Source organism: Brachyhypopomus gauderio, chromosome 11, assembly GCF_052324685.1.
Source record: "Brachyhypopomus gauderio isolate BG-103 chromosome 11, BGAUD_0.2, whole genome shotgun sequence".
Classification (NCBI taxonomy): Eukaryota; Metazoa; Chordata; class Actinopteri; order Gymnotiformes; family Hypopomidae; genus Brachyhypopomus; species Brachyhypopomus gauderio.
Window position 1 is genome coordinate 13,483,892 of NC_135221.1, and position 22,035 is coordinate 13,505,926.

At 46.9% G+C, this 22,035-nt stretch overlaps 1 protein-coding gene and 1 long non-coding RNA gene across 3 annotated transcripts in view; one reads left to right on the forward strand and one right to left on the reverse strand.

Annotated features, from left to right (window-relative positions):
- Positions 1-37: 37 nt before the first annotated feature.
- LOC143527142 (uncharacterized) overlaps positions 38-22,035 on the forward strand; it is a 34,851-nt gene continuing 12,853 nt past the window's right edge. For both annotated transcript variants that reach the window (XM_077022135.1, XM_077022136.1), the window contains exons 1-16: positions 38-210; positions 1,320-1,464; positions 1,791-2,496; positions 2,597-2,684; positions 2,798-2,905; positions 3,242-3,395; positions 3,836-3,961; positions 4,249-4,372; positions 4,532-4,601; positions 5,636-5,750; positions 6,162-6,279; positions 7,902-8,014; positions 18,180-18,281; positions 19,394-19,725; positions 19,861-19,923; positions 20,545-20,648. In XM_077022135.1, the coding sequence (XP_076878250.1) occupies positions 2,360-2,496; positions 2,597-2,684; positions 2,798-2,905; positions 3,242-3,395; positions 3,836-3,961; positions 4,249-4,372; positions 4,532-4,601; positions 5,636-5,750; positions 6,162-6,279; positions 7,902-8,014; positions 18,180-18,281; positions 19,394-19,725; positions 19,861-19,923; positions 20,545-20,648 (1,754 nt within the window). In that variant the 5' untranslated portion in view covers positions 38-210; positions 1,320-1,464; positions 1,791-2,359. The remainder of the gene's footprint in view (positions 211-1,319; positions 1,465-1,790; positions 2,497-2,596; positions 2,685-2,797; positions 2,906-3,241; positions 3,396-3,835; positions 3,962-4,248; positions 4,373-4,531; positions 4,602-5,635; positions 5,751-6,161; positions 6,280-7,901; positions 8,015-18,179; positions 18,282-19,393; positions 19,726-19,860; positions 19,924-20,544; positions 20,649-22,035) is intronic.
- Positions 1,695-3,436, reverse strand: LOC143527145 (uncharacterized). Its single transcript, XR_013134040.1, has 4 exons — positions 3,176-3,436; positions 3,004-3,075; positions 2,769-2,916; positions 1,695-1,849 (listed from the first exon to the last, which is right to left on the reverse strand). It is a non-coding gene; the product is annotated as an uncharacterized LOC143527145 (long non-coding RNA).

Sequence of the window (22,035 nt, forward strand, 5' to 3'; positions counted from 1 at the left end):
CTCCTCTCTCTGTCATGCTCCACTCCTTAGTTGGGTGGGGATTGCACAGAACGATCAGCACTGTCTCTTACTAAACCCTCTGAATCTTCACTTCATGGTCTGCTCCCTTTCTGGAGTTTGCTGATGTTTCTCATGGCCTCCTACACTGTAGTCACTGTGCCAGTGAGAAGCAGCTGCAGCAGTTTGGATGCCCTGCGATTCTTCCTCTGGGTCAGTATCGCTTAGTGTGGTCTGATTCTTCCTCTGGGTCAGTATCGCTTAGTGTGGTCTGATTCTTCCTCTGGGTCAGTGCTGCTTTGTTGAGTTACTTGGATATACAGAGATTATCACAGATGGGTCGTTTCCTAAGTTTGGCTTATCCATTGTGACAGTAAAGTGAAGATCACTTATTTATTTCTTAAAGATGGCTTTAGTCAGTTATTCTTTTGGGTGATTGCTGTACTTCATCGTACACTGCTTCATACCTTGTACTTAATTGTAGCTGTGTGTAAAGTCATATATGTTTCAGGCTATTTTGAGACACTGACCTGGTGAAGTGACAACACTGATTTGTTTTCTGGTGATGCGTCCTGTGTGATGACATGTTTTACATGTATCCTTATTTTTCGTGTGATTTGATGACAATATTGCCACCCTCCATCTGGATTCTGGAGCAATGCAGTTCACAGCTCAATAAAAAGTTTTGTGCAATCTATTTTTGTTCAACTCCATCTTAGCAAAGTGACTAAGAATGGTCTCTAAAGGGACTGGAAACAATGCACCCACACCCAAGAACAAAATCCCAAATCCAGCTGAATTCTAAGCAATAAAAAACTTGTGTTCTCAGGATTTTTACATCCTTAGATTTTGTGAACGTTTTTGCTGTTTATTAATTGTTTACATGTTGGAATTGATGGAAAGATGTTTATCTACCAAATGTAACAGTGAAAATTACTGTAACTTGGAGGAGAGTATCCTACTACATTAGTAGGACTGCATTGTTTCTAACATTTTTGTTTCATGTAATTCTTACGTGTTTGACGTATATGGATACGTGTCATTATATTAATAATTAATTAATATCCTCTGGCAAAAGAAAAGGGTGACACCTATAGCATCTTTCCTGCCCAATGAGAATCATGTTGATTGGCTAGTGATGAGTGCATGGCAAAGCTTGGATTATGAGATTTAGAAATATGGATCAACTCTGCAGTGATAAACATAGACCACCTGTAGGGCGCTTTATTGCCTCTACATCAGTGGGATCTGGGCTGTTTTTGAGTGATCCACTGGTGACTTGTGGTTTAGGAGTTCTGATTGGTTCTTTTTCCCTCGGGCAGGTGAAAAAACTTCAGGAGCTGGAGAGGGAGAAGGACAGGTTGTGGCTTGGCATGAAGGCACCGGAGCAGGCCCATGGCTGGATGGGCCGCACATTAGAGGAAAACGAGACAGCAGAGCTACAGGGAGACAGGAGCGTTAGAGGAGGTGTGTGTGTGTGTGTGTGTGTGTGTGTGTGTGTGTGTGTGTGTGTGTCTGAACACGACCTCTGTGTGGACTCAGGTGCAGAGGGTGAACAGCACTCTGAACAGGCTGGAGGCTGAGCCACCCTCTCCAGCTCAGACGGCCTGCAGGTGCTGTTGACATGCTACAGACAAACTGCAGCTCACATAACCACACAGCAGTCCAAGTTATTGATACCAATTTATACTCTTACATCAGTGCAATATTGGCCAGAACACATACAAATACATATTACTTTACATATAAATTCTCAAGGAACATCACTTCTCCGTTTCCTTTGGTTTTTTCAGACATCCTGGGAGTCAAGTTGAAGCAGGTTTCTAATGTCTGCCCACAGCATGAGAAGACACTGTAATGGACCGCAAATGGACAAATGATCTGGTGCCTATTAATAGAACATTATTCATTTGAAAATAATGACCAATACAATTGTTAAGTCCCCTTTTCACATGCATGTTGGCAATTTTCACTTAAAATGCAATACTTTGAATCGAATCTGATTAATCTTACTGAACGCGGAGGGAATGTTTTAAACATTTCAGTTATGTTTTTTAATTACTCAAAACATTATAAATCGCTGAATTTCTGAACATATAAAACTGAGTCTAACTGTTATAGTGATTTTAAAGCTCAGTTGTTCGCACGGCAGCAGCAATATTTCAGCGGCAATAAAAACCATAAATAATGGGGCGCCGGGACTTTTATGTTGAATGATTCCCATTCCGTTAGCCATATTGGAAACAGTCTGGCGGCGAGTTTAAAAAAGGCTGACAACTGACATCTCCGGGCTGCAAAGACAACGTTTCCTTATTAGGAATTAATTAGTAAAATAACGAGTGGAAGTTCTGTAGCTGAAAACATGTTGCGGAGAAGGAGCAGCAGCAATGGCGCAAAAGTTCCGAGGAAGCGGCGCAGCAGCAGCGTGGGCTTTGACGAGTTCGGCTTTGCGTTTAGTAAAAAAGAGAAGAAACTGCAGCACAGATGCCATGATTACAGGTACGTGCGCCATTCGGTTTAGTTTAAGTAATACGTTAGCTGGCGAGTTTCGAGATGTTCATTTTCAGAAAATGGTACAAACAGTGTTTTTTCTCTCTAGTTATCCCCAACCAAGTGCCGTTAAAGTCAAAGAACTGTGCGAACTTCTCAGCTATTGGAATGGATCCAGTTTCCTTTGTAAAAGTCAGGTGTGGGCGCTCTGACATTTCTCTTCGAGGCTACATCGTGTTGGTTATTTATAGTAGTATAGTATAGTAATATAGTATACATACTATAGTATTTCTAGTGTGTCGTCCCTCAGATCGAGCGGTTCATCCGCATCGGTATACCCCCAGCGCTGCGAGGGCGGGTGTGGACGCGACTGCTGAATGTCGAGGCCGTCAGGATGTCCAGTGACTTCAGCTACCAGGTCTGCTCCATCTACATTTAGGAGGAAGAGACAGTTTCTTTTTGTAACCACAGTGGGCAGACTACATGTCACGGAGACAGTCATGCTTCTGTACTTACCACTTGTGGAAATGTTCAACGTGCAAGAATCCACCGGTGTGATGTGTTCATTCATGCCGTACCTGGAAATCACTTTTAACAGATAAATAGCCACAGTAAGCTTATCACATGCAGATATTGCAGCAGTATGTTTGTAATTACTTTTAGAAGCGTTTGTGTTTCCCATCAGTACTTATTGAGCGTTAGTTGAGACTCCAGGGTGTGTCCTCACACCGGTTAACCTGCACGTCCTCCCCAGGTGTGCCTGGCTGAGATCAGGGCTCCCCTGATGGACGCTGGCGTGAGCGAGTACGGCCTCATCTCCGCCATCACCGCGCCGAGCGGCCGCGCTACCGGTGTGGGCCCGGAGCTCACGGACGCGGGGCTCCTCACACAGATCGCCCTGGACCTGCGTGAGCTGCAGCGCCACCCACCGACGGAATAACCGTTTGGACTTGTCTGTCTTGATCATTTGCCAATGCTTACTGGCCCGTTGGACCGGTTGGTTTTGTGTTTGTAGTGAGAACAAAGGCATATGAGCGAGATGTCTGCGACTGCAAAAAATAAAAATTAATAGTGAAACGGTAACAAAAAAAAATGTTGAAATTCCCCATGTAACCAATGGGGACACAAGTTCGTTATACGCAAGTCTTGCGTACGTAAAACCTTTCCCCCGTAATAACTGTTATTACAATCTCCACTCACAAGTAGTGAAGTGATTAATTGTGCGTTGGTACTGATGAGATAAAGGTCTTTTAAAGTCGTTTTGTTGTAGGCAGGATTTCCAGATCATCGTATGAGACGAGTGTACAGACTGAATGTTTACGGCTAAACGTGCTGCGTTGTTTTCTAGAGAGGTCGTTCCCAACTCACCGCTCTCTCATGGGTGACAGCCCTGAAGCCATTGAGGGGCAGGCGAAGCTTTTCCGAGTGCTCACTGCTTACGCCAAATACAACCCTCGGATCGGATATAGCCAAGGTGCCGTTTCATATTTCCATAGTTGACCTTATTATACATTTAACTTTTACTCTTGAAGCTCTTATTACATGAGGAGAAAGCGGAACTGTTTCGCCACAAGATGGCGACAAATAACCACAAGATGCCGATAAAGAACTTTTTTTTTCTTTTTAAACGGGTCTCTAAATGTGTAATTGAAGCCGGTCATTTTCGCTTGACTTGTATATCCCCTTCGGGACTGTCTTTGGTCCAGGACGTCATGTTCGTGAAGGCTGAGGTTTCTGGTGGTTTGTTTATCCTCTTTTAAGGGATGTCCTACATTGCTGCAGTGTTCCTCATGATCCTAGATGAAGAGGAAGCCTTTTGGGCCATGGTGGTTCTGCTCGAGAAACCCAAGTACCTCTCTGAGATCTACGAATCATCACTCAAAAAGTAGGTGGTTACAATAGACCTATAAACGTCCAAGACATCAAAAAGGTTAAAAACTTTAAAGCCACTTGTTTATGGTGATGCTTTTGGATTCTGGGTGTTTTTCTTCTAGCTTTCCTTTTCCTGTACACCTTTTAACATGATTTGATGATGTTTTTCTAGGATCCAGCACCAGGCATTGGTGTTTCAGCAGTTACTAAAACATCGGAAACCACAGCTCTACCAGCACATGGTAATCACAGGGATGACTGCTGGGGCTTTAGCAAAAAAAAAATGCTCAGCACCTTTCCCCACTGCACATACCTGTAATCCTCATTAGCTCATTGGCTCCCCTCCTCACCCCTCCTCTGGGACTGAACTCGGGCCACTTGCTCCTTTTTTGTGTGTGCAGACTGAACAGAATGGAGAAATCGGGCTTCTTTCTTCTGACTATGATCACAGTGTCACCCTGCACTGCCTGATCCCTTACTGTCTATTTCTCTCTTCCATCTCTCTCTCCCTCTCTCTCTCTCTCTCTCTCTCCCTCTCTCTCTCTCTCTCTCTCAGCCTTCTTATCCAGACATGCGTTGATCCAGTAGATTTTTTTCACATTACTGTGAGGTGTGTTTTTATCTAGGTCTTAAAAGCGTGCACTCTGCTTATAGTACAAGATGACTTGTACTATATATGTGATGCAGACACGTCGAAATTCAAGCGTGGCTGCCTGAAGGAACAGGTTTCAGATCCGCGCTCGCTGTGTTTACACTGGGATTCACCGTGCGTGGGGGAATCGGACACACCAATGTACTGACTAATGATGGGATACACAAGCTTACTAGAGCTTTAAGAAAATTGTGTTTTGTGATGGCGGTGGTTTAAAAGTCACGCGATCAGTCGCAGAGATTGCTGGGCTATTACTCTGCGCTAGCTCGCCCGCATACATCCAGCTGGGCCTGTGTGTGTGTGTGTGTGTGTGTGTGTGAACGCTGCCTGCTGGTGTTTTAGGGGGTTTCTGCAGTTGGGGTTTACTCAATGCAGCTGGGAAGCTTAAGCAAGCTCCAGACAGCCGTCTTCTACATGCAGGTTCCCGTTACAGAGCCGACACAGAGGTGCCACTACGTCCTACAGCTCAACAGAGTCGCTGTGTAGGAAGCGCAACTGGCAGATGTGATGAGGGACCAACACTGTGTGTTCTGCGTGTGCTTACAGCGGATGGGCCATGTTTATTTGTGCATGTGACGTGCCTATCCGGGATATTAAATCTTTAAAATATTCTCCCCCTCTCAGGAGAAGCTTGGTGTTTCGTCACTCCATTTCATCATGCAGTGGTTCCTGACGCTCTTCACCTCTCTTCCGTGCTGGGACTCTGTGCTGGCGATCTGGGACCTCTTCCTGCTCCATGGTACAGTAGTGGCTGTTGGGTTCTGTAGGTCCCAGCACAGAGCTGGAAGGCCTTCAGCCTTGGTGCCCTGCTCACTGCCTGTGACTGGGAGACCCTCACTGTGGGCCACTGCAGCTCCACAGTCAGAGGTCTTGTGGCTTTTGTTCCTTTGAGCATGCTATCTTACCCAAAGTTACTCTTTATTAACTGCCCATTCCTATTAAATTGTTTCTGGTATAGCAAAATAGCATATCTGTGCTAAAGAGCACGAGAAACATTTAAAATGGTCAACAGCGGTTAACTCGAATGGCTAAGGAAATGTACAACTAAATTCTGGAATCACAGTTAGTTCTTGTTGAAATGCTGTGGTGTGTCTGGAGTTCTGAGTGTGTTTTTGCATGTGCCCGTCTTGCTCTTCCCGTCTGTGTGCAGGCGTGACTGTGGTGTTCCGCGTGGGGCTGGCCATCCTGCAGCTGATGGAGTCCCGTCTCCTGAGCGTGACGGAGGAGGCGGCCGTGCTGCCCGTCCTGCTGCGTGTGCCTGTGGACGTGTGAGTCCTGCCCTCTCACCCCTGTCCCCACACCCCTCTCACGCGACATGACCACACCTGGGCAGAAGTCCAGTAACTAATGTTTCTGTTGGCATCATTCGCTTACAAGTAAAAAATTTGGCATCTGTCAAGATGTTGTACAGAGTAGAACAGCTGTTGGGTAGTTATGATCTGTTTTAGCTACGTGTAGTATTTAAGACTCTGCTAACTGATTTTGTCTATAGGCAACATGGGAAGAAAGACACCTGCAGGCGGTCACAGCTGTGTGTGTGTGTGTGTGTGTGTGTGTGTGTGTGTGTGGGGGGGGGGGGGGGTGGTGATTTGGTGCATGTGGTAGAGGGCTGTTCCTTTGATGAAGACAGGAGACATGGGGCTTATCCAGTTTCTGTGTCTGTCTGTAAAAAGCTTCAAAAACAAAATGCAGGCAGTTGTTTCATTTGTTTCAGATGGATGAGCTCTTTTGATGTTGCGCTCTCCATGGCAGCCTGGCCTTGATTGTGTCGGTCTAGTGACCTGAGGTAAAGGGTGAGCTAGCGCTGGAGACCGGGATGGTTCTGACTTCAGCCCGCACGCCACCACACACCCGCTCGCCTGAAGCTGAGTCCTTCTCGACATGCAGCTTTTATGTGGTGTGTATTACCATGACAACAGTGGCAAGGCCCCACCCCTATTCCACCCCTCCCTGTTACGGTATTTTCCACGTGGAACCTGTGGCCGCTCAGCTGCTCTTGTGAACATGTGGGAAAGTTGTTTGCCTTCTGCAACTCAGACAGGCATTCGGGCCACCGCATGGGGGTGGTGCTGGCTGAATAGGGCTTCCTACACGTAATACGTTACATGCTCTGAACTGGACCGGCCGTCGGACTGCAAGAGCAGATGGAGCGGTTCGCTGATCCGGGGCTGGGGGGGCGGAGTTACCCTTGCTCACTGCCACCGTGTCCGTGCCAAGCGGGTCATGTTTTGGTGCTCCGCTCTGTTCTCCGCTCGCTAGCCGGAGATTCGAGCCGGCTGAGAGCGAATCCCTTATGTGAAACACCAGAGCAGCAGCTTCACACTGGGACTGGGCGGGTTGTTTTGTTTGCTTCTTTTGTGCCTTCTAAGAGCTACGGTTCTTATTTACCTCTGAATTAGAGGGCACTTGTGAGTGTTATGGTGTAATAAATTCACCCCTGAGGCTCAAAGTGGCTGTCGATCACCTGGCCTTCAGGAACAGTGCTGTCCCTCCTCCACAGACGGGCTTTCTCTCTCTCTCTCTTTACCTCTTTCATTTTCTCTCTCCTTCTCTCTCTCACTTTTTCTCTCCGTCTGATGGAGTGATCAGTGCAATTTTTCAACTTATTTAATTATTTATTTTTTACATCATCCACTTGGATGTCGCCAGCACCTCTTGACATGGCAACAGTGAAGATATCACGGGTGATGTGCTGGAAGGTGGTGCTGGCCTGCGGGTGGGGCAAAGTCCCTTCATCTCTGGGTCCAGCTGGTACCTGCGGTGGAGGTGGTTCTCCTGCCGGGCTGACGAGCCGCATCATGAATGACCCAACATGCCAGAGTTGTCCGTGCACACAGTTTTATAAGTGTGTGTGTGTGTGTGTGTGTGTGTGTGTGTGTGTGTTTTCCAGCTCTCGATACTGCGTACTTGTCCCTGCTCTCTGGAGCATTGAGGTACAGGAGTGGGAGATCAACTGTATGAACAGCCTCATACTGGAGGAGACGGCTGAGGAGCAAAGCGCAAGTACACACACACACACACACACACACACACAAGCCTCATACTGGAGGCGAGGACCAAGCAGCACTGAAAAAGAACACACGCATTTCATTTAAAAAATGTATATAGTACTTAAGAACAATATATACTGAAATGTGAGAAACTTGGTAAACTAAAACTTTTAAAAAGTTGCTCCATTCCCGGAATGCTGGAGGGTCTGTGTTCCTGTGTGATCTGGGAGGCCAGCAGCACAGAGAGGTGGTGTTTGGGGGGAGGAGCTGGGGGGGGGGGGGTGTGGGTGTTTGGTAGGCCAGGCGTTAGGGTCACGGTTCTCTGTGACGGGCCCTCTGGGCCTGGATGTTAATGCACAGAAGCTGTCAGACACTGAGGTGGGCACATGGGCTCTGGGTGCTTCATCATTCATGTGAGGAAGATCAAACGGCTCCATTACAGTGTCAGGACTGGAACATCTTGGTTGGACTTTTTTTTTTCTTTTTTTCTTCTCTACTCTTCACAACACAGGATAATCGCACGTGCACAGACATGCCCATGACAATAAGCCATGATGAAGTAAAGGTTGGTTCTTTGAGTATTTGACAGAATAATTAGATGTTCGCGCGAAGTCCGTTTTCCTCCGAGGCAGCAGGTTCTGGTTCTCTTGTGTAAGCGTTTGCCCGTGTGGAGCACGTCTGCCCCGCTAGGCTGCTGTACTCAGCACTTGCTGGGTCTCCTGCCTCAGTTCAGCTCCATGGCTCATTACCCACAACCACCCTCGTCTGTCTGGCCCGCTACCCTGTCTGTCTGTCTGGTCTCATCCCTGCGTCTCTGAGGGGAGAGGGGCGTGTTCGCCAGGGGTGTAGGGACTGAAGAGGATGGAATGGATGGCTAGCTGACACGTGTTTCTCTGTCTGCCCTCTGTGACTCAACACCTTTTAATGCAGGAGAAACACCCCCGGGGGGGGGGGGGGGGGGGGCTTGTACATGTAAGGGGGATGTCTTGTTGGGTACCCTAGTGTAAACTTAATTGAAAGGCTAAGGTGTGTGTGTGTGTGTGTGTGTGTGTGCGGGGAATATCTTCAGGGCAGAGACAGTGTGAGTCACCTACTGAGTCACGCAGTGAGCTGTCAGCCTTGTTAGCATCATTCTGTTAGCACTGTAATGAAAACAAACTCTGAGGCCTTCTCTCTCTCTCACTCACTCACTCACTCACATGCGCGCACACACACACACACACACACACACACACACACACACACACGCGCAGACTCGCACTCACACACACGTGCGCGCACACTCTCTCGCTTCCACTAAGCAGCCTCTCATTGTCGGAACACCTGTTCGGAGGGAAACCACTGAATGACCACAGCTCTCAGACTTCTCTCTGCGGTTACTGTGGGCTGAGTTAACAGTGTTTAGGACCAGAACTGTTTGCAGCGAGTCTTTGATCTCCGCCCACTGCGGGCTTGCTGCTGTCTCCCTGCGGCTGGGGGCTGTCCCCCCTCAGCTCCCTGACAGCCATCACACTCCTTCTCCTCATGCTGGAGTTTCTGTGGAGGTCATTGAAATGGCATCTCAACACTTTGATTAGCCTTGTATTCAAGTGCCAGCGAGACTTATCAAATGAGGCGCATTAGAGGAAGGAAGAAATCTCCCTCTGCCATCTTTCCCTGTGAAGCTTTAACAGAATTGCCTCACTACCGTAGAAGTCAGTGTCTCTGTCCTGGTGTGCAGTGTCTCTGTCCTGGTGTGCAGTGTCTCTGTCCTGGTGTGCAGTGTCTCTGTCCTGGTGTGCAGTGTCTCTGTCCTGGTGTGCAGTGTCCAGAATGTGTGGGGTGAGCACAGTGCCCCACAACCCCAGAGGCCAGAATTTTATTCTGCTTGTGTGAGCGTGTTCCCCAATGTCAAAGCCATGCCAGCACACCAGAGACTAGCTGAGCAGGTGCATCTTTCAGAACCCCTCCACCTCTCTTTCTCTCAGCCTCTCTCTCTCTCTCTCTCTCTCTCTCTCTCTCTCTCTCTCTCTCTCTCTCTCTGTCAATCCCTCTTCCACTCCTTCCCTCTATAGCTCTCCATCTCCATCCATCTCTGTCTCTTACTCTGAGACACACACACACACACACACACACACACACACTCTCTGTCCTGCCTCTCAACCCCTTTGCCCCGCCTCTGGCTGACTCAGCTTCTGATTTGTGCTCTGCTCTGCTGTTTTTCTGGAGAGGTGGAGCCCCAGTTTCCCTGCAGACAGACAACCCTAACGCATGGGGTCCATTCATCAGGCTTCCGTGACAACAACTCCTTGGCTCCAAGTGTGTACAGAATGATGCAAAGCAGTTTTGAGGTAGCCGAAACTCCGACACAAGAAGGTACGATAAGTAATGGGTGCTGATGCGTTCTTGCTTAAGCAGCAGAGTTAAACACGTCCACGCCCAGCTGACCACAGCACTGCATCGTTTAGAGTTCGCTCGACGTGGCCCATGAGAAGAGTCGGTTGTGTTGGGGTGGGAGGGCACTAGTCTCTGCAGGGGCGTGTCCAGGCCTGGAGCAGCTCACAGTGGTCGTAATCCCACAGGTCCTCAACCGCAGGGCCGGAGTGGGACACTTTTTTTCAGCCCGGGAGTTTCATTCCCAAATCCGGCCCAAAATTATTTTCCCCTCCCAATCGGCCCAAACTAGAGACTGACATAAGCCGGCCCATCGGGAATCCTCCCGAATCTCCCGATTAGCCACTCCGGCTCTGCTCAACTGCGTAGCTACGCTTTCACCGTTTTCACTGAAGTTGTTCTGCCAGACTACTGTAGAATGTTGTCATTTGTATGAACCTATGGGATTATGTATCTGTATGAACCTATGGGATTATGTATCTGTATGAACCTATGGGATTATGTAATCCCTTGCATCTGTTGTAACCGCCTTTTTATTACTGCTTGTACAGTCACTTTGAAATCTCCAGTGTACACAAATATGGCGTCGACCACTTTGCTTTGAATCCTGCAGATTGTAGCATATTTGTACTTTGCAGGCTGATTTGTCCTTGAGCAGTGTGTTCTGGGTAACCTGAGTGCTCGCAAGAACAATGAAGGTCCTTCCAGCTAGCGTTAGCGGCCTGTGCATTCACGCTTTCGTCTGCCTTCGTGAGGAGTTGGGCGGGTGGGTTTGTAGCCGGAGCTTGGGCCTCGGACACGCTGGGGTAGAGAGGTGGAGTTTCTCTTGGCTTTGAGCTTCGTGCAGGTATTAAACTGCTATTAAACTGGCCTGAAGCTGCTGCAGTCCTGGCTTGTTCTTCATGTCGTCTTCCCAGTTCACTGAGGCTGTTGGGATATTCGATACATCTCGGACCTACTTTAAAGTGGGGATCTTTACGGGGAGGGGTGTGGTTAGCTAGCAGGCTTTCGTACTTTGCTGAGTAACTTGAGACAAAAATCACGACCTTAAACACATTCCAATACAAATGTATCCTGTTTTCCTGTATTTGCTTAGATTTGGATAGATATGAATATTTTTTAAAGAACTAATTTAGAGGTTTTATTTGGCAAACTCTTTTGTTAAGGAAGACTTTAAAAGATGCAGTTTGTGTTTTGCTTTTTATTTCAGTGATGCTTTGTTGTGTGTGCTGCCATAAATGTCCATTCAAGTGTTCAGATCTCAACCCAAATCTCAGTGGGATGGAAGGCCCATGATGAAGTGCCATGATGATGTTCTTACAATGTCCTTGCCGTGATGGGAAATGTTAACTTCCCTTAGTCTTACATGAGGGGGGACGTCTGGATAAAAGCTGTGGATGGAAGCTAGCGGAGTCCCCAGCATCCTCCCTGTCCGGCCACCGCGTCCTTCAGCTGGCCGGCCTTCCTACGCCTCCGATGTAGCAGGATATATTTGTTGTCCTCACAGATGACAAGGTTTTTTCCCTAAGCAGAGAATCTCTGCAATGTGTGTCTGGAGTGTTGTCTACATACTGCTGGGCTATGTGTATCTGGAGCGTTGTCTACATACTGCTGGGCTATGTGTGTCTGGAGCGTTGTCTACATACTGCTGGGCTATGTGTGTCTGGAGCGTTGTCTACATACTGCTGGGCTCTCGATAAGAGGCGCCTGCATTCTCATGCATGAGTAGATGTAATCACACACTGTAATCATGCGCTCATTCATATATACACACACACACACACTCACTCCTTACAAAGCCATTTCTTGTAATGGGTCTAAAAACCTCTGAGCCCACAGGAAGACGTGTGTTTAGATGAAAGCTGAGATCGGACTGCTGCAGTCCTGTCCTAAAGTACAAAAGAGCAAAGACGATCTGAAACGGGTAAATTAGAGGCCATTACTGCAGCAATCACCATGGACTGTGATTACGGTTGGGTGGAGAAGCGGGCATAGCTAGTTTTGGAGCAGGGCTAAACCCCGACCTCATGTCCTGTCCTCCACCGGCTCTGGTGTTTGACCCTCAAGTTGACCACTGACCTGGGATCAAGCTTTTAAGGCCTATTAAGGTGTGACGTCCCCCCCACCCCCACAATGGACTGGTGGAGGACAAACATGGGTTCGGCAGGTCAGCACTACTCTCATACTGCTGGGACTATTCTGAACTCCTTCAGTTACTCTCTGTACGTTTGCTTTTTACCTATTTGATGAGGCCACAAATCAGTTTGTCAATGGGTTTGTACTGAAACTTTACACCTCAATGCAGGGGTATTCAAACGCTTTCCACACCTCAGTGTACAAACTACTACAGCAAATATATAAAGAACATCAGGTCAAATCCTCCTGTTTTGAAAGTTAGTTAAATTGACCGGCTAACAAAATAAGATGAACTGCACACAACGACTGGAGCTTCTCACCAGTTCTGCTCATATGAAAGTAACACACTCCTGCTCTAGGAGACGTTCCAGGGTGTTTCCAGAGTCCTTTAGGTTAGACTGGCTTTGTTCTGCTCCTCGTACCAGATCAGTATATGTCTGTATACGCTGAAGGACCGTGGTGAAGCTGGGATGGAGCAGGACCGCTTGTGGCACTTTTAATGGCAGCTTCTTGTGGGATCATTTAACTTGGTTTCTGTGCAAAAAAGAAGATCTTTACAGCAGAGTCACTGCAGCCCTGAAACACTGGACGCTTAACACACTTAAATAATCTTGGTTACATTTTCTCGAACATACCTGTTTGTCTTTCTAGCCCATTAGTAGTTAACATGACACCAAATTTCTCAAGTGACAATGACAAATTAATGTAAACCCTTATTACTAAATTGGTTTGAAGAAAATGTCTGATTACGTGTCGTTTAAATGTTAATTTTTTTCCAGTTTGCTGTCACACCAATGCCCCACCTGGAATCCCTTCATGCCCCACTAGGGGGCTGAACCACAGTTTGAAATGCCTCTGCCATAAGGAATAGAGCAAATGGGGTTTGAGCACCTTATGTGGTTCTACTAAAGATTTCAAAATGCAGGCATACTCTCATGAACTTGAAAGCACAAGTTAGCTATCCAAGTCCTTTGGCTGCTACATAACACGAGGTCCCTCAGGATCTCCTTTACTCTGTAAGGCTCTGTGAGCCCCTCGTGATCATGGCCACGCCGTTGTCCAGGCCGGCGTCTGGGCTGGGCCACTCGAACGACACCTCACATTCCTCCATCTTCCAGAGGCTCCAGACCAATGAGTTGCGGTGACTCAATCTGACCCCTGAACTCTGACACTCTCTCCTTGCCTCGGGGTGCCGTCTGAGATGGCTTGCAAACTGGGGCGAGCGTCTGGAGGCATGACTGATCAAACAAAAAGGAGAGTGCTCACTAATTTCTGGTTTCACACAACAGGTGATTGGTACGTTAACGGGTATTTTCAGCAACCTCTCCCAACCAGTTGTTATTCCCTGTTATCATAAAGACATTCAAGGTGCACTACACCATGAGATGAGGATCTGATGACTAGCAAAGCTGAAAGACCCATTTCAGTTTTCCTTTTAATGAATTGCATTTTCATTTTTGCAGCTTTTGCGTGCAGAGGGTTCAGGCATTACTAGAGACGCAGGTGCATCTGGTCTTGGAACGGATGTTGTCAGTGCGGTAATAGTAGCAGCTTAGGAATTTCAGCTGCGTGAGATCTTCAAGTTCAGCTGGACTGTTTAAGACTGCTTATATGTGTCCACCATGCTTGTTACCAGACCAGTTTTACCTGCACTACCATACATGTGCAGAACAGGAAAAAGTGCAGAGCTACATGATGTTGACATGACCTTGTGTGCTCAACAGTCTGATCAAACATGCTTACATGTTTACTGACCTTGTTCCAAACTGTAAATTATAATGGAGAATTTTATATGTTCCAAGCTGGACTGGTCTGTGTGTGTGAAACCGGTTCTGCGTGTCTCCCGTGTTGCCAGATTTGTTCCTGCATGTCCGACGCCTCTACGTGAACGCAGGCTGCACAGGCTGCACGTAGGGGCCTCAGTCTTAACCCCCCTGATTCAAATGGGCTCTTGAATGCGGTCAGGTTAATTTTTCCCCAGTTTCATTTGTGTTTTGTATTCTGATGGCGTGTGTGTTGTATTCACATACTCCAGTGTTCACCTGCACGGCTGTTCCAGCCTTTGCCTGTGAATGGCACCCGCTCCATCTTCCACTTTAGGAACCGAAGACGAGACAACTCCATAACCTTCCAGAAGAATTGCAGTAGTATTGCACTACTTAAGGACTTATGTCTACTCAGGAAACGCAACCCAAAGCTTTTACAATGACTCCTCTAGTGCTGTAGTCTTATTGTGAGTCCATGGTTGTTGACTACGTTCTGAGAATAAATGTTTGTTCAGTCGTGTGTGGCGAAATGATCTTTTCATGTGGTGATGTTTGCCACTGATCACCACATGCAAGAGACTTTCAGTAGAAAAACGGCAAGCTGCTAGATTGAACCCATCTGGCTGGGTGTTGGTCACCTGTCAAATGGACAATGACTATTATCTGCTGTTCTCTACTGCAGAGCGTCCAGTCTTTCTTTCCCAACGCGTGGAAGAATCCCACAAGCCTTGCGGAGACTTGCGTGGGGTTTGTTGTGGAGTGTGTCCGGCCTTCCTGTGGTCATCCGGGCCACTGAGCCTCCAGTCCAGCAACAACTACAGTTACAGTCGTGAATGACTGAATGATGGCTGTATTTCTAACAGCTTTTTGAGGTACTTAAACAGGAGAGTATTTCTCTGGGATAATGCTACACAGTAGTGCTTATTTCTAATGCTTAAGGTAGTCGAACCTGTAGGGCTTACCTCTAGTGCTTAAGGTAGTCCCCCCCCAAGTGTACATTGAAAATGGTATGAATCACTGTTCGCGGATTGACCCGACATAAATTCGGCAGCATCTCCTCTGGGCAGGCCAGAGAAAGCGGAGAAACTGGAGAAGACGCAGCTTTGAAGTTCCCGATTCTCTGCTGATAAGAGACCGTACAAGTTGACGCAACTTCCAGCTTGTACGAGAACCTGTGCTGTAATCAGTGGCGGTTTGTTAAAAACAACAACAAAAAAAAAAAAACAAAACACAAAAACCAGACAGGTTCTCTCAAAACAAAGTTGTGTTACAAGGTCACTTCAGCCAGGCCACACTAGGCGTTTAGTGCTAGAATTCTAAGGGAGCCGGTCTGTTGATTTGTCTATCCTGAACGAAAACTATAGACCGTCGTCTGATCTAGAGGCGGTGAGGCTATTGTGGTAGAGTCTGATCACTCTGTAGAGTGCTAGTGAGGCTGGCACACATTATCGTGACTATATTGTTTTAGTTTTGATGCTTTATTTTTCTCACGCTCTTTTTTTGCAATTGGAATAACCTCAGGATTTAACTTGAAACTTTGTAGTTAGTTTGATTCAAATTGTTTAGCATTTTTGTAAACTTCTTTTTAGATATAGCCACAAACTTCTCACAAATTTGTCCATGCTGATTGCATACTGTTTAATAGCAGTCAAAGCTAAAGTATATGAATGTGTGGGTGCTTTTTTTTTTTTTTTTTTTTTTTTTTTTTTAATGGCATTTATCTTTGCAAAAACAAACAGTTCAAAGCTCCGACCAGCTGATCCATGACAGACCGGATTGGCTGTTCACAACCAGACCAATCCACAAACCCAACCCTTTGTTATAGTCCTCTACACTGGCGCCCAGAAGGAAACTTCAGGTTTAATCATGGTCTCCCAGAGTTCCTGTGTGCAAATGCCATGGTGACCAGTTGCCAGGCGACCTGTGTGTGAACCGTGTTGTGTGTTCCGATAGCGGAAGTGATGGCTATCGGTGGGAGAGCAGGAACATACTTCCTCTGTTCACCTGGAGGGAATCCAGCCTTCACTGGGTTGCGCAAGACCTTCTCCAATGGAACCAGTTTGGCACTGCACAAGGACATATTTATGAGACCGTTTCTGGGTCAGACCACAGGTGCTTTTTTATGACTACTTTTTGTTAATGTCTGCAATGAAATTGATTTTATTAGTTGCCACACCTGCACATTCATTTCAGATAAGCGACAGTCTGGCTCTTGAAGTTCATGTCTAAATATTACAGAGATTTGCAAGCCAAGAAAGACAAACGCACATGGCTTCCCAAGGAGCATAGAACAACAATCTGTTACTGCAGCGTAACTCCTGGCTTCATGAGGTTCAGCTTCAGACCTCCTCCTGCCTTTGTCTGGTCTGCCTGATGAATACAGGGAGTTTTGTCATGGGGTTTAAGGATTCGGGGGGGGCAGTCCAGAGACGTAAGGGCTTCGCTTTGAACGGAACAAAGGCGGGAGGCTGTGGCCATGGGGCTTGGTGACCAGCAGGTGTGTAGCCACTCTTGCCCTCCGAGGCAGCCTTGCGAGAAAGGGCGCTTTGTTTACATCTGAGAACTGGCTGAGGTCGAGGAAACTTCCTTTAGTTCTTTGCCAGACTGCATATTGGTTTCTTTCGGTCAGACAGCAGCACCTATTTCACGCCTCAGCGCGCTGTCTTCTGTTTCTCTGAGGCTCTCTGGCCAAGACAGGAACAGAGAGAGACGTTGATTTGTCTGGTTCGATCTGAGGCAGCCCGCGTGGATAATGGCTCTGGGTTTTTATCTGCGTTTGCCCTGCTGAGGGTGAAATGTCTCCGAGCCTGCATCAGGTCTGGCGTGTGTCCAGTTGGGTTTAACAGACAGTCAAAAATGTTTGTGTGTGTGTGTGTGTGGGCTGAATTCAACTCTCCTTATCGTCACCCATCTGTCCGTCCGTCATCCGTCCATCCACCCGTCATCTGTCCATCTGTTTGTCATCGATCATACATCAGTCATTGGATCTGCTGGGTCTGCCACCATGATGTGGTGGGGTGATCACATTTAACTTTTTTTTTTTTTTGCCGCCATTTCTTCCCTTCACCTTTCGCTGCTGGTTTTACAAGCTGAGCATGCAAAATGCAGCATATGAGAATCACATAAGGCTTTGTTCATAGGACACACACACACACACACACAATAGTGGATGACATGGCCTACCCTGAAAAGACAGCGTATCATCACAGTTAAGGTGCTGGAGGACATGGAGTTAGTAAAATGGAGTTATCTGGACTTTCAGAATAACTCTGACTCCTTATCATCCTCCGAATTATGCTGAAGAAAGGCTGCACTGGGCCTTCCATCAGAGAGAGCATGAGTGTGTGTGTGTGAGGGAGAGAGTATATATTCACCCTGCATTGAACACAACTGTGACTACAAGGCATGAACAATTTGTAAGTTTATTAAATGTAATTTGCGTCAAAGAAATATAGCCTTTATTCCCATGAAGACTGCTCGTTCTTCTTCAAAAGGGGAGCTGCTGGCGCTCATTAGTAAGCAAAGTCTTTCTGCAGACGAGTCTAGCTGTCATGACGGGGAGGCTCCGATTACACAGCAGAGGTCCCGCAGACGTCCTGTGGGCTTGCCACGAGGTTCGTCAGGGTGGCTCTCCGTGTCCCACGGGGGTCTCGCATGGGGCTGCCTGGCGTGTCCATGCCTGTAAACCGCTCGAGGGGACGTGTCTTCCAGATGACTCACTGTAGGCCTTCTCTGTTGAACGCTAGGTTAACTTAGAGCTGAAATATATACATATGGAAATATATACACTTCTTAGAAGGTTCTTATCAGCCAGTTCTCCATGTTTGCTGTAGTTGTGCAACAGTTACCAGCAGTTGTGGTTTTTACCAGTGTTGTCTCATCATTTCGTCCTTGCCGTTTCAGGGAGCCCCGTGAAGAGCAGTGCGGACCCTCAGTGCACAGAGGAGACGCAAGATCAGAAACCTGCTGTTGAAACCCCTGCCCACATCCCACCCTGTGAGAAAGGTCAGCATGTTTGAACAGGTGATCTATGGGTAATGTAGTCATGCCTAAGCCTCCACAGAAAGGAGGGACATGCCGTGTCATGGCAAAGCCAGAATTAACCCGTTTCATCCGAGGCCCCAGCTGCACTCGGGATTATCAGCACGGAGAAGTACTCCCAGAACACAGGCCGGCGACATGTTTGTGTTGGACCATTGCTGATGCTTGTGTAATCAAGCCTTTTGTTTAGTGAGCAATATTTCAGTGCAGGGGAAATCTCAGGTATTACCTCCCTGGCCTGTAGAGCAGTAGTAATCCCCCCCTCTCTCCCCAGCTGTGCAAACTACCCGCAGTAGCTTTGAGATGGAGCACAGCCCTCACTGTCTTGCACTGTTGATTAGATTGCAGGGGGCAGATAGGACTTGTTTGAAGTCTCCTGATACTCCAGTGCTTGGCCCTGATTGGCAGTACTACGCGGACAGTGTGTCCTCGCCACCTGAGAGCATGTGATAGGCAGTGATAACATTCACTCTGTTTAAATAGGAACGGCTATGGGTTTTCTTTTATCTGTGTATGTTTGTGTTTCAGCACCAAATAATGTGACTCCACACCCGTATATCCAGTTTATTTTGTAGGTGGATAGTAAAAGCTCTTGCACTTCTATCATTCCTGCAGGGTGGATGTGAAACGGAGGGTACTTTGCAGAATTATTGTACTTTGAGACTCTGGAGTCTCTTGTTTGGTTATCTTGCAGTAGGGTGTGAAAATCAAACACAGCCTTCTCCCCAACTTTTTTCCCAAAAAATATATTGTAATAGTTACAATATAGATGTGCTATGGGACCTGGTTTGAAGGTAATGTGAGTGTGGACTTGAACATATCCCTCTTACTAGTGTGGAAGCTTCTTCACTACAGATGTTCCTGGTGCAGTTTGTGATTAGTCTGCTTGGAACTCTGTGGCTCATGGACCTGAGCTGCTCCAAGCTTTTTCCAGTCCAAAGTTCAGAGCTGAAACTAACATGCTGTGTGTGTGTGTGTGTGTGTGTGTGTGTGTGTGTGTGTGTGTGTGTGTGTGTGTGTGTGTGTGTGTGTGTGTGTGTGTGTGTGTGTGTGTGCGCGCGCGTGCGCTTACTCAGAGGCTGTGGGTCCTGGAGGTAAGAATGTGTTTTCACGACTGTTGAAGGTAGCACAGAGGTACCTGGCAGAAACAGCCAAGCACAATGGAGCAGCTAAACACAAGGCAGCACCCAATCACAACCCAGAGAGCGAGCACAGCACAGCTGCCAATCACAACCCAGAGACCAAGCACAGCACAGCTGCCAATCACAACCCAGAGACCAAGCACAGCACAGCTGCCAATCACAACCCAGAGACCAAGCACAGCACAGCTGCCAATCACAACCCAGAGACCAAGCACAGCACAGCAACCAGTCACAACCCAGAGACCAAGCACAGCGCAACAGTCAAGGTAGCGCACCTAGCAACACCAGCATAAAAATCCTTGGAAGAGTACCTGTATGTATTGTACATGCATGTATTGAATTGTAAAAACAATAATATTAAAAGTTGTGAAATGAGACTTGTGTGGTGTTCCCATCAACAGGCCAGGGCTTCTGGTAAAAACAGGCCTAAGGAGAGGATCCCCAGTTCCTTATCCCAGACACAGGTACCCTGTCCACTGAGCACCACTACATGTGCCTCCAATACTCGCACACATACACACACCTCTCTCTCTCCCTCTCTCCCTCCCTCCCTCCAGTTTCTGGTTTTCCATGTTTCAAACAGAGGATGCAGTGAAGACCTCCCATGCGATTGCAAAGCTGCTTTGTGAAGTGTTGTCAAAGTCAAATTGATTTATATATCTCTTTCTACATCAGTGATGGGTATTATGAGACTCTGCAGCTCATAAGACAGTTGTGTGTTTTTTAGGGACTCCTTCAGGAGTGGCTGTTAGATCTGTGCTGTATCTGTCTGTGATTGCCAAACTTACACACTTTGCTCTGTTATGTTCTCTGGCTGTGTGGATAGTATTACACTTTATTCAGCACAAAGGTTTTACAGTCTGGTCTTGTACTTGCTGTTCATTGTGCCAAAATGGGTCACATACTGAGAGGGGGCTTTTTGCCAACTGTGGTTTTTGTGCTCCTTTTCATAATAAAAGTCTGCTTCAGGTCATCTGTTGTTCACATACAATTATTTAGGAGATGGAGATTCAATGTGTGTGGTGCCTGTGATCTGCGCTGTGACACTGAATAAGGACTTTTGTTTGTTTATTTGTTGGTTTTAGAAGAGGAGGAGTCAACGCAGGCAGTCCCAGCATGCAGTAGTGGGTGTGGCTAGAAAAGAGCCCCTCCCCCTTCAGGATACTGATGGAGGGGCAGCTGAGGGCAGGTAATTTGTGTTTTGATTGTGTTCATATTTAAGAATCTTGGTTATGTAAACAGTTTGGTCGTTAGGGGTTTTCTAATGTTTTGAGCAAAACATGCAAAATATTTTCATATCTGCATTAATTGGAAGGCAGCACATATGAAGTTTATTTTTATTTATCTGTTTGGTTTTCTCCAGTGGAATGTGCTGTGTAGCTGACATGGTCACTGGTTTATGCCTACCTGTTTGGTTTGGTCTTTTAAAGAGCTGGATCATTTAAATATGTATTTTAAATTGTAGATTTAAAGGTGTGTGTGAGTGTGCGAGAGAGAGTGAGATGAGACAAAATAAGTAATATTTTACATTCATTTTCCTTTTTAACACCTGCTTAAAATAACCTGTGTGACTGCATCATAATAATGAATGTGATAGCTGCCCCAGAGCATCAGAACAGCTCTCCTCCCACCCAGGATCTGTCTGCTGATGCCCTACACATCTGTGTGCCGTTACTCAAGTCTGTGCATATCTCATTTGTTTTTGGTGGTGAATAAATAGTTTGATTTACGGGTTCTGGACCAAAGTGCCTGGTTTAGTCATGCTTGAGAACTTGCTCCAAGCTATTTGAGGCACAGCTGTCACACTCATTTAGTGACTGTGTGTGTGAGAGAGAGATAATTAACTTCACGCAATGAGCAAACATCGTTTCTCCTCCAGTCCATGCAGCGCACCACACGCCTGTAGGAGCGGGAGGCGTCTGCCTGGGGACGGGCCTCTTCAGTTGGGCTGGGTGTTTTTCTTCCTTGGTGTGGATCTTGGTTTGTAACCTGTTATGTGCTAATTACAGACCATGGGGTTGGCTTGAGATGAAATAAAGCAACGGTTTCTCAAGAGTTCAGTGGTGCATTTAAAGTGCATCCTTGCAATAATGAGTGGATTTGAGATATTTAATTAACGGTGTAAATTAAATTTACAGATTTATTAAATGAGCTTTAAGTTGAATCAAATAAATAATTGCAAAGACAAAACAATAATAATAGATTCCCCTTTATCATAGACCTGTTTTACAGGTGAAGACATGACTGCGTTTGACTTGTGGACTGTTAATTCCGTCCACACCCCTGCTGTGATCACCATGACTGCTCCCTTCCAGTTCCCCAAGCTGTTGCAGGATCTCTTCCTTGAAACTGTATCTCTGAAGTAGCTGATGAATGCCTGTTGAATGTGTGTGGGTTTGAGAGCAGAGAGAGTGCTGCACGTCTCTGTGGCAGGGAATTGTGGGTCATCGTTTACATACCCGTCATTCCCCACCTCTCACATGTTGATGCCAAGTGGTTGAAGTCACTCGGGTCAGCAAGGGGTCAGCGACCGGCTGACCCTGATGTCCCGAGATGAGATGTTTGAGCATGTTTGA